At 37.0% G+C, this 13,056-nt stretch overlaps 1 protein-coding gene across 1 annotated transcript in view; it reads right to left on the bottom strand.

The window, feature by feature from the left end:
• Positions 1 to 8,018: 8,018 nt before the first annotated feature.
• The window catches only part of LOC135778993 (scavenger receptor cysteine-rich domain-containing protein DMBT1-like), a 33,837-nt gene continuing 28,799 nt past the window's right edge, over positions 8,019 to 13,056 (bottom strand). The window contains exons 12-16 of the mRNA XM_073812557.1: positions 11,064 to 11,378; positions 10,150 to 10,767; positions 9,628 to 9,969; positions 9,248 to 9,565; positions 8,019 to 9,113 (exon numbers count right to left, since the gene is read on the bottom strand). Coding sequence (XP_073668658.1) covers positions 8,794 to 9,113; positions 9,248 to 9,565; positions 9,628 to 9,969; positions 10,150 to 10,767; positions 11,064 to 11,378 — 1,913 coding nt within the window. The 3' untranslated portion in view covers positions 8,019 to 8,793. The remainder of the gene's footprint in view (positions 9,114 to 9,247; positions 9,566 to 9,627; positions 9,970 to 10,149; positions 10,768 to 11,063; positions 11,379 to 13,056) is intronic.

Here is a 13,056-nt window from a genome sequence, read left to right as displayed (position 1 = left end):
TGCTACCTGTCCCAACTTTTTTTGGAATGTGTAGCTCTCATGAAATCCAAAATGAGCCAATATTTGGCATGACATTTCAAAATTTCTTACTTTCAACATTTGATATGTTATCTATATTCTACTGTAAATAAAATATAAGTTTATGAGATTTGTAAATTATTCCATTACTTTTTTACTCACAATTTCTACAGTGTCCCAACTTTTTCTGTTTTGGGGTTGTATAAGTTAACTTCATTCTGCAAACACACACCTGTATCCTGACATGAACTCATCTCTCACCGGATTCAAGACAAACAGACAGGAAGAAGCGCACACACACCTGCATATAAACTTACAAGCATATGAACCCCCCCCCCCATTAACCTCCAAAAATAATCACACACACACACACACACACACACACACACACCTGCAGCTCTGTGGAGGAATTGTGTGGTTTGATGCCGGAGGTTTAACAGGACTAATAATAGACGAACATCAGCTCAACTCACAAACATCAGACTGACTTTAATATTTCTACATCTGATTTGATTGAATAAGACAGAAGTCTCACCTCTCTGAGTGAAGTGTTTGTGTGTGTTTGTGTGTCTGTGATCAATCTCTTCATAAACTGCCTCAGTCTGAGTCCTGTGTCTCCTCTTAGAGAGAGCTGTGAGTGTAGACACACAAACACAACACATGACTGATGATACACTGAACAAGACTGTAGTAAGATTGATGTTGATGTAGTTCAATATGTCAGATGTGTACTTGTATGTGATGTGTGGATCTCTGTACCTCTCCTCATCTCTCTGTTGTGTTGAATCAGTATCAGCAGCGGCACTAAGAGCAGTAAGAGCAAAACTCCCAGTACAATCACAACCACTGGAGGATTGAAGAGAGGAGGAGTTTGTGGAGGAGTCACTGATCTCCTGTTTGTCTGAGAAACTGAAGGAGAAGCTGATGTTGTTGTTGTGGCAGGAGTTGTAGACACTAACAAGTCTGTAAAATAAAAAAACAAATTAAAGTAATTGCTTAAATTGAAATGCATTTATCTCTTTGTTTTCTTCTCACCTGCACAGATGAGTCTAACTTGTTCTTTGTGTGAGCAGTCAGTGTGTTTTTTCAGGACATGAGGACAGTCCCACAGGTGAATCTCAGTCCCTCTGCACTCGACTCTGTTCATCCACACAAAACCTTCACCAGCACCAAACGTTTCATTCCCATCAGCACTCAATGCTGCTCCACAACCCAGCTGCCTGCAGACCACCTGAGCATCTCTGATGTCCCACAGATCATCACAGACTGAACCCCACACAGAGTTATGATAAACCTCCAGTCTCCCCGAACACAAACCCTTCCCTCCACTCAGTCTGAGAGGAAGATGATCTACATCACACACATCAAACAACATTTACAACAACACACTTAAACACAAACTAAAATTTAAATGGTGAGTACACATAGATTGAACATGTCTTTTTACAAATGTATACAGATTTTGACAGGTTAGGTGTGCGGTTACAGAAAAATAATCAACACCCACAGAACATTCCTCAGCCAATCAAAATAAAGCATTCAACATCCCTGTGGTATAAACATACTTGAACATTGTCTCTGATGAGAAGATGTTGATGTAGAACATGACAGACGGCTCCGAGGAACTTCTTCAATCACTTTATCTGAAATAATAACATGAGAAAATGTCAAATATAAAAAAAAACATTGTAAGAGGTCCGAATATGACCCCATCCATCCGTTTGGCCCAACGACGGAATCCAAACGGTATGGCCGGTTTATAGCGCATTCTGTCTTTTCCGGTGCTTCTGGTTTTAACATTACGCAACTTTATCATCTGACTCCAAAGATATAAAACGTATTGTAATATGAATCAAATTGATGTAATTTTGGAATTTGGATAAACATTTGACCATTCTATTTACTCATGTTAACATTGGACTCATTCATTCGATTACCAATATCATATCAGCCCACACCGGCCGTTGTGCGGGTTCTGAACCATAAACTCAACCACACCAGAGGTCCTGACTTATATAGCCCTCGAATAATCATTACAATTACCCTCAACTTAGTTAGGGTTAAATAATTAAACTTAACCGCACCAGAGGTCCTGACTTATATAGTCCTCGAATAATCATTACAATTACCCACAACTTAGTTAGGGTTAAATAATTAGTTTATCCGTGTAACCAGAGGAATTGGTTGAAGCAACTGCCCCATGCTGGCGTGCCCTTAATTATCATTAGAAAATATTATGCAACCCAGCCAACTATATCCAACTTAATACAGAACTCAAAACTATAATTATAGTAGAGATACTGATCAGAGGTCCTGACTTATCATCTGATAGTCCACATATAGTAAAGTAATGGCTGAACCTCTAAGTTCATCGGTATAGACAATTAGCATGAATTTATACCCCGGTCGTAGATTTATGGTGATAAAGGATCTCGTAATACTTATAGTAGCTTAGAATAGTTAATGAAACAGAGAAGATAGAATGAATACAAATGTAACAATTTATTTACCAGGTAAGAAAACATAATTCAGAAGCCAATTTACATTCCAATTCAAATACGAAACAAACGAAAAACCATTGCATACCTGGTAAGGAGATGAAGATCTGGTTACAGATTCCTCAAAGTAAAATAACAATACATGATGCTGTGCAAGGACAGCATCATGGGGGTGCATTTCTCGATATTGAAAGTCCCGTCTAAATCTTCTACACATCTCCTTAAATAACCAGAGAACAAAGCATATAGGAATTTGGTGCTGATTGGTTGTTGGTAAAACTAAGGGCTGTCCTTAATCTGTATACAGTGGGTGATTGGTTTATGCTTAGAAAGGGAGGTGTCTATCAACATTGAATGAAGTTTCACATATACTTTAACATTGAATTCTGTTGTTATATGAGTGAGACCTGTAACCACTTGCAATGAGACATTCCAATAGAAAACAAATAAGATACAGATTTTAGATTCTTTGTGCATGTAGCATTTCATATACAGTTTGCTTTTAGAGAAAGAATACAAATGTATGACACCCTAAAGGTGTGTCTTTGAAACCCAAATGTGTCTCAGTGGGAAGTCCACTGTGAATCGTGGAGAGTGGCTTTTCCCGCGCACTCACTTTGCCCCCATGCAGTGTCCTTTGGGGAGGTGCTATCTTATTTAGGAAATTATCTTACAGCTCCGCCGCTTGATCATATCGGAGAACATAACAGTCCCGATGAGATCAACATGCAGTAAGATGTTAGCTCTTGGTGGTGTCCAATCTCTGTAGTGTTCGTAGTGTTCAAGTTCAGTGTGTCAATCAAGGCCTGTGTGCTTTGTTCAATGAATGTCCCATTCTTTTGCGAAAAAACCACCTGTTTTTAGACGTTCTGTCCCTTTGAAGAAAGTTGTCACCTCTGAACGGTGATCTCCTCTGATTTCAGACATCGTCAGGTGGGGATCATGTCATTGACAATACATCACTGTGTGAAACACCTGCACATCTTAAGGACCATTCATTGATTGAACATTGATCAATACTGATAGACTCAGCAACATTATCAATAGATTCATAGGGCAAACCATAAATAGAATAAATAAAAAACAAGCACATGATACCTTGATGTGAAAAGTGCAAGTGGTACGGTCTCACATGGTCAAATATATCTGATCTATAAAATTACCAATGTTCTTTCCCACTGTTGTATTTGGAGTTTAGTTGAATTTAAATGTACTTGGTCTCTGGATATTGAAGAAGAAGATGCAAAAGATCAGGTTAAAACAACAATGCATAACATTGAGGTATGCATATTATAAAAATAAAACCCAGAAAATAAAATGTTAAAATAACCTTGAGATATGCATGTTACAGATTGTATGAAAATAAAACCCAGGAATGGTTAAAATGATCTTCAGGTATGCATGTTATAGATTGTATGAAAATAAACCCAGAAAATGTAAAAATAACCTTCTTCAGGTATGCATATTGGGTCATGTGAAAATAAAAGAAAATAAAAACCAGAAAGTGTTAAATAACATTCAGGTATGCATATATTGGGTCATGTAAAAAAAAATAACGGAACATGTTAAAGTAAAATTTGGTAATGCATCTCATAGGGTGTATCAATAAACGTGATAGTAAAATATTGCTACAATAGATTTAGGTATGGGCATGGTAGACCATATATAACAATAATAATAATAATAATAAGCACATAATGTTGTAATCATTCCATACACACATCTATCATGAATGTTGAGGGAACTCTGAATTTTCTAATATAAGCACCTTGTAGGCCTAAGATTAACTTAGTATATGTTCAGAACATGTTGAGTCCATGAGCACAATTGAAGATTCAGAATCTCATGTTAGATTTCTATGTGTGCAGGTATGTGCCTATGTGTATATGTATCTGTATGTGAATGTGAATGTGTATGTATAGTCCATACATTTGAAGATTTAGAATCTCAGATTTCAATGTGTTTGCATGTATAAGTAGGTGTATGAGTGTAGAGATATGTGAATACTTATATAGGTGTGTATCTGATATGTCGGCTAAGTCACATTTGATATTAGGAGTTGAGATGTAAATGGTTTGATTGATTCTTGAAAATTGTTTGTGCTGTTGTTTAGTGATAAGTTGAGGATCAGGGCGCCACTGGTCCCCACTTATGACAACAACAGTCAGATTATTGATTTGAGATTTAGACAGTAAGTTTGTTATTGCAATTAAAACATAATCATCAAAGTGTGACTTTGCCATGTAAGTTTCTTATGAATGTTGTAGTTTTGCTAATATGGGTGTGAATGATATCACTTTAGCATATGTGTTAGATTAGATGTCTCTGTTGTGTAACAGGAGAATGTTGATTTTAAATGTAGTGTTAAGTTTGGAATATGTTGTATGGTGTGTAGTTTTTATGTCTGGATAGTCTTTACGTCTATACCAGATGTGTTCACGATTGTTTTAGTCAATGTGTGTGCTGTACAGTCAGTGTTTGTCTGAAAGATGGGTGGATTTTATCTCTAACAATTAGTGTTGCAAATTTTGAGGCCATGTCTATTCGTGATGGTATAGTGTAGTGAGGTGTAAAATGGCCTTTGAATGTCTTCGCACCCATCCTCAGTTTCCTAGATTGTTTTTTCTGCAGGGTTCGCTGTCTTTGATGTGGCCAGACATCTCTGGCCAGGATTTACAGCTTTCAACCTGATAAAAAGACAAACAGAGAAGCAATTTAGTTTTTAACCCTTTATGCAATTTGCATTAAGACATGCGGTACAATTTCTCCTTTTGGTGATCAGTCATTAGGGAATAGATGTACCATTGTCATATTATCTTGCAAATTTATTTTCAGAGATTAAATTAGCTTTACATCCTTTGGTCAGAGTTTTTTTTTTTATTGACTACTGCTATTGCAGTGTAGTCCGACAGCATATTACTTTAAGCTGTGAAAGCATCTAAACCCTTGCTGTCTGCTGTGAGCATTCAAACTCCATTTCTGCTGGAGAACTTTTCCATAAGCTCAAGTGGCTTCATTTTAAGTTGCTCAGTTCAGTCAGACCTGTGGGCAATTCATCAGCTCATCATACCTTTGACTGCTTCAGATCTCTGACCCAAAAGGACTCTTTTGCTTGATGTGTTCAGCATTTATCATAGGTTTAGTTACCAAATGATTAAAATAGACCTCTGTATTGGATTAAAAAAAGGGTTAGGGATTTCCAATGAAGGAGATTTGGTTCACTATCATCACGAGTGTCATGTAATTTTTCAGTGTTAAAACATGGCAACACGTGACAGCGTGCTCCGCTCCTTGACACACTGTGTAGTGAACCAATTCTGTGAGTTTGGCCTGTGTAAGTTGTTTCATATAGTATACATACATGTAATACACCACAATATTTACCATCTGAGGCCTGTTTGGCCATTATAATATAATGTATATTGCAACTTGAGCACAATGTAGATTACATTATATTAAAAATAATATTAATTAAAAATACATTCATTACTGATCTCTTAAGGATTACCAGATTGATGTTTTTAGTTTGCAAGATGTTCCTGTATCAATATATTTGAATGTGAAAAGGTGTCAGCCCTGGACAGACTGGTGTGAGGCACAGATTTTCATTGGTTCATGCTAATGTATTCCTCTTAAAAACAAGTGTCTCCCTTAAAAACAATGTTCTCTCTTGGGAACAATGGATAGCCCGTTATCCGAGTGGGGGTAAGCCCCTTTTAATCTCAGTTGGGTTTCTCACAGTGAAAGATAAGACCATTTGTGTTTTATTGGCCTAGAACAACATTATATTTTCCTGCAACAATTTTAGATTTTGTTTAATTGTATCTCATCAATGGAGGAATACATTGAATTAGAAGTTTGTAATTGTAATATGACTTCCTGATTTCATCCTCATTCAGTCCAGAGTGATCTTTTAGAAGGCTCACTCACAACCTTGAATACAGTAGACTCCCCGGAGAGCTACCCTTGATAGTCAAACATCACATCTCCATACAAATGGTAGATCTGCAGACAGATAGCTACCCTTGATTGTCAAACATCACATCTACATACAAATGCAGCATCTAAAAACCTTACTATCTGTAAGCTTATCACATCTCAACTGTCCAAGTCCTCCTTTTACATGCAAACACATTAATTGCATTAGTTTAAATCATCCAACATCATTTTTTAATTGTTAAAGTTTGTTAGCTATCTTTTCTAGGTTGTGCATTTGCTGTCACAACAAAAACAATTGTGTAGAATTTGGTGATTTAAATTTAGATTCTAGATCTTTTCCTTGTTTGAGAATCAGAACAAATTTTGGATGATTTAACTCCAATGAAAGACGATCTTTTGTTGTCCGTAGGCACGTAAACAAAAGATCTTAACAGAGCAAAGCAATTCATTCTTCATATAACGTTACACAGCATTTTTTGTTAATGTGGTTTCATTTCATTCTTAAAGGCCCCACCGGATTTGATTTCCAGTCTAACATTAGGTATATTTACAACCTATTTCATAAATGTGGGATGTTTAAAACATTCCCTTAAACATTTTTAAAAGGCAAAGAAAAGATTGACTTACCCCATCAGCTGAAGAAATAGAAGAAGTTCAAACCTTTAGCTCCATGAAAAGACTCTTATTCTCCAGGGATCGAATCAGTCGTACTTTGTACATTTTGATAAGATTTTCTCACTGGTTGAATATCACGTCCCGGGAATCACCACTTTGTAAGAGGTCCGAATATGACCCCATCCATCCGTTTGGCCCAACGACGGAATCCAAACGGTATGGCCGGTTTATAGCGCATTCTGTCTTTTCCGGTGCTTCTGGTTTTAACATTACGCAACTTTATCATCTGACTCCAAAGATATAAAACGTATTGTAATATGAATCAAATTGATGTAATTTTGGAATTTGGATAAACATTTGACCATTCTATTTACTCATGTTAACATTGGACTCATTCATTCGATTACCAATATCATATCAGCCCACACCGGCCGTTGTGCGGGTTCTGAACCATAAACTCAACCACACCAGAGGTCCTGACTTATATAGCCCTCGAATAATCATTACAATTACCCTCAACTTAGTTAGGGTTAAATAATTAAACTTAACCGCACCAGAGGTCCTGACTTATATAGTCCTCGAATAATCATTACAATTACCCACAACTTAGTTAGGGTTAAATAATTAGTTTATCCGTGTAACCAGAGGAATTGGTTGAAGCAACTGCCCCATGCTGGCGTGCCCTTAATTATCATTAGAAAATATTATGCAACCCAGCCAACTATATCCAACTTAATACAGAACTCAAAACTATAATTATAGTAGAGATACTGATCAGAGGTCCTGACTTATCATCTGATAGTCCACATATAGTAAAGTAATGGCTGAACCTCTAAGTTCATCGGTATAGACAATTAGCATGAATTTATACCCCGGTCGTAGATTTATGGTGATAAAGGATCTCGTAATACTTATAGTAGCTTAGAATAGTTAATGAAACAGAGAAGATAGAATGAATACAAATGTAACAATTTATTTACCAGGTAAGAAAACATAATTCAGAAGCCAATTTACATTCCAATTCAAATACGAAACAAACGAAAAACCATTGCATACCTGGTAAGGAGATGAAGATCTGGTTACAGATTCCTCAAAGTAAAATAACAATACATGATGCTGTGCAAGGACAGCATCATGGGGGTGCATTTCTCGATATTGAAAGTCCCGTCTAAATCTTCTACACATCTCCTTAAATAACCAGAGAACAAAGCATATAGGAATTTGGTGCTGATTGGTTGTTGGTAAAACTAAGGGCTGTCCTTAATCTGTATACAGTGGGTGATTGGTTTATGCTTAGAAAGGGAGGTGTCTATCAACATTGAATGAAGTTTCACATATACTTTAACATTGAATTCTGTTGTTATATGAGTGAGACCTGTAACCACTTGCAATGAGACATTCCAATAGAAAACAAATAAGATACAGATTTTAGATTCTTTGTGCATGTAGCATTTCATATACAGTTTGCTTTTAGAGAAAGAATACAAATGTATGACACCCTAAAGGTGTGTCTTTGAAACCCAAATGTGTCTCAGTGGGAAGTCCACTGTGAATCGTGGAGAGTGGCTTTTCCCGCGCACTCACTTTGCCCCCATGCAGTGTCCTTTGGGGAGGTGCTATCTTATTTAGGAAATTATCTTACAACATGTACTCTCAAAAACCCTTTAGATAATACATACAATTACAAACTGTACCCAAAATACTTAAAATTAAAATAACAGTCTTATGAGGTTTCTATCTCACCAGAGCAGATAATGTTGGCCACTTCATCTCTACTATAGTAATTCTGTCCCCAGGGTGAAGATGGACACTGCCATAAAGTGGAGTCATCTGATCGACATTTAAAGAAATCCAACCAATTCTGAGACCTCAGTCCACCTGAATAATTGGGTTCACTGGCAGATCTTCCACAGTTCAGCTCTTGACAGATCAGACTCGCTGTGTCTCTGTTCATCTGATTGTAGCAAACATTACCCCAGGATCCATTGTAGAAAACCTCCACATTCCCTTCACAGCCTTCAGTTAACCTGAGCTCTTTAAACTCTAGATTGAAAAGACAACTTATATCAATCACAGTCTGGTACTTTAAATGTGCTAATTAAACATTTTACAATGAATGTATCGGATCAAAACATATTTTTATTTTATAACAACAACTTCAACAGGTTATTGTTAACCTGAGCACACGACTCCTACATCCTCCTTGTGTTTACAGTCATGATCTCCCCAGACTGGTGAAGAGCAGCTCCACAGTGACGTCTCATTCCCCTCACAGTTCACATCATCCAGCCATATGGGTCCAGAACCAGGACCAAACCAGGCTGGTACTGGCTGATTACTGAGAGCCACTCCACACTGCAGCTGTCTGCACACCACATGAGCATCTTTAATATCCCAGGAGTCATCACACACTGTACCCCATGAGCCTTTGTGAAAAACCTCCAGCCTTCCTGAACAATCTCCACCAGAACCCACCAACCTGATGGACAGCTGACCTGAGATCAGACAAAGAGTTAACAACAGACTATGTAAACCAATTTTAATGAATCATCTGGACAAATATTATAAGTCTGACCAAGGCAGGTGATTGCCAGCTGTTGTCTGGAGCTACAGTTGAGAGTTTGTGGAGAGCTGCAGTTCCTCAGATGATCTTCAGTCCCAGAGCACTGGAAGCCCATCACACACTCATAACTGTGTTCATCACTGGATGAAGAGGAGTTAGTGAAGTTCAGCACAGAGCCACAGCCCAGCTGTCTGCAGACCACAGAGGATTCAATGAGACTCCAGGAGTCCAGCAGAACTCTCCTCCAAACCTGATGAATGTAAACTTCCACCTCACCCTCACACTCTCTCTCTCCAGACAACCTCACTCGACCATCATGAAGAGACAGAGAGGAATCTGGAGAAAGGATTTGACATTTTCAGATTGATTACGATCACACTACAGTAACTTCATGTTAATGACAGAGTGAAGTTCACTCACTAGAACAAATGACTCCAACATCTTGTTTATGAGAGGATTCAGCTCGACTCCATGAAGAGATTGAACATTCTGAGAGTTTTGTTTAATTTCCCTGACAATCAAACACATCAGCCCAGATTTCACCAGATCCCTCTCCAAACCAGTCCACTCCCACAACAGACACAGCAATCCCACAATTCAGCTCTCTACAGAGAACATTGGCAGCTCTCATATTCATGCACTCATCACACACTGAGCCCCATTTACTGAAATACTGACGCTCAACTCGACCAGAGCAGATATCAGAGCCGTTCATCAGTCTGAGGTCAGAGAAACCTGGAGAGAGAACAAAGATTTTAGTAAAGCAGATTGAAACCCAATAATTGATTATCATCTGGCATGTTATTTCCTTAAATATTTTAATATTACCAGAACATATCAGTCCAAAATCATTCTCATGTGTGCAGTTGTCGTTGAAAGAAGGTGATGATGGACAGAGAGATATATGAGACTCTTCACCGGTACATTGAATCTCTTGTGTCCACACCTGCCCTTCTCCTTTACCAAAAGTATCTGCACCCAGCAGCTGTACAGGAACCCCACAGTTCATCTCTCTACACACAACCTCTGCATCCTGATCATCAAACACAGCATCACACACTGACATCCAGGTGTTCCCACTAAGCAGCTCGACTCTACCAGAGCACAGATGAAGTCCATTCACAAGTCTTGGAGCTTTGTGACCTATGAATTCAAATAAAAAATGATTTGAAACATAAATAATTATGTACATTTTTACTAATACATTATAGTACATTTATAATAATACATTTATTAGTTTATAAAAAATAAATGGTAAGATATATGCTTAATTTTCTTCATTCCATTTAAAAAAATATTAAATTTAACACAAAACTACAGAAATCTATGCATTAAACTGTTCAAACTATTAGCTTTGTGTTTCATGTTAGAGTATGATTAAAGGACATTTTTAGTGATATAATAACAGGACAATATTAAGAGAAGTTCACCTGAGCAGATGACTCCTGCATCTTCATCATGACCACAGTTATAAACACCCCATCCAATTGATCCACAGTTCTTCAGTGTGGTCTCTGATCCATTACAGTTCACACCATCCATCCAGATCTCTCCTGATCCTTCTCCAAAGTGAGCCTTACCCAGAGCATCTACAGCCTCACCACAGTCCAGCTCTCTACACACCACTGCAGCATCTGTCAGATCCCAACCCCAATCACCACACACTGTTCCCCACTGACCATCATGAAGAACCTCAACTCTACCAGCACAACGACTGCCACCATTCACCAACCTCACATTCAAATCTGAAACAAATCCAGAAAACATCATTTTTTAAAAGAAATATGTATCAAATGTATTAAAAATAAATAACAGCATGAATTATTTAAAATGTCAAATTGGTTTCAGACCCAAGTGTACTTACCAGCAGTAATGGTCATTACTACCGAGGAGAGTAAAATGAGTGTGAGACAGATCTCCATAATCCTCTACTGTACACACAGACTGATAGAGAATAATGAGAAGTCAATGTAAAGAGAGAGAAAGAGAGAGAGAGAGAGAGAGAGAGAGAGAGAGAGAGACCAATCACGCTCTCTGTTACCTTATTAGAAATAAGAAAGGAAATCATCAAACAACTTGAGTGACAAATCAGAAGAGATATTTTTGATTTTCTCCATATATATCAGCAGAACGTCAGCGCTGATGAACGATGCTCCTCCCTCCATGTTCAGAGGAGACAAACACCTGCAAGAGTGAAGATAAATGTACATCAAATAAATGAAACACTTCAGTATCTATTCAGCATCAAATCCTGTTGTGTGCAGATGTACAGGAAACTTTATGATCACTTCAAACACACTCATACACTTTAATATAAACACACAAACAGATATGCTTTCATTAAATTAATTAAACATTTATAAGAAAATATTCTTTGGGGATTTATTATGAAGATCAAGTTTGGTTACTTTAAAAAAGTCAGTACATACATTTAAAAACGAAGAAATATAGTACAAAATAATCATCAGTGTAAATAAATATTTGTTGTTAAATTTAGAAATAAACACAACAGTCTTAATACAAATGTACACAATTAGTAAATAAACTATTTAATACAGTACATGTAGCAGCAATTCTGCCCAATCAATATTGTAATACTTAATTTATCCTCTAGATGACAGAACTGTCAATCAAATCGTCAGTAAACGTTGTCATGTGACTATATGAAGAATCTTCACTGTGCATGTTTTGAATCATAAACAGTTTGATTTCCCTGAACTTTAAAGAAATTATTCTTACTGAACCCAATACTGAAAAACCCCTACATCACAAACAACATTCATCAGATCTAATAAATAAATAAATAAATAAATAAATAAAAACCTTCTTCATATCCTTTTGAACTCAAATTCAAACCAGATTAAAACACAGGGGCGTAGTTTACTATAATACTGTTACGAGGTGACAAATCTTACCCACTGATACCTAAACACATCTCAACCCACTCACCTTAACTTTATTATTTTAAAACTAGATTATTTAACTTTTATTATTTTACCTGTTTGACTCTCATCAAACTCGGATATTTCCTGCGTCTCATGGGTCTTCTTACAATGCCGACCATATTATTAAATCACAAGAGAGAAAATTTTGTCAGATTCGGTAGAGATATTTATATTCGGTGTCATCACCGAAAAAAAAACGGCTTACCTGTTTTGTAGCTCAACTTTTGACAAGTTAAGCAACCTTTTTAAATACATTTAAAAACTTATACTTAATAGAATCTATTATATATCTGTTTTTTGATGTTTAGTTTGATGAACGCCTATCACGCAGAACACCTATAGCGCGTTCGGCTAAATTGAATGTGACAGCATGCAACAGCGTAACATCGACACAACGGAAAGCAATCCAAAACTTACAGAACTTAAATTAGATCAGAATTTACCTTTATAATTAATAAAAAATAAAAACAAAATGAAG

The sequence above is a fragment of the Paramisgurnus dabryanus genome, chromosome 1 (genome assembly GCF_030506205.2).
Source record: "Paramisgurnus dabryanus chromosome 1, PD_genome_1.1, whole genome shotgun sequence".
In the NCBI taxonomy this organism is placed as follows: domain Eukaryota; kingdom Metazoa; phylum Chordata; class Actinopteri; order Cypriniformes; family Cobitidae; genus Paramisgurnus; species Paramisgurnus dabryanus.
The sequence above is the reverse complement of the archived record's forward strand: the minus strand, read 5'-3'. Positions and strand labels throughout refer to the sequence as shown.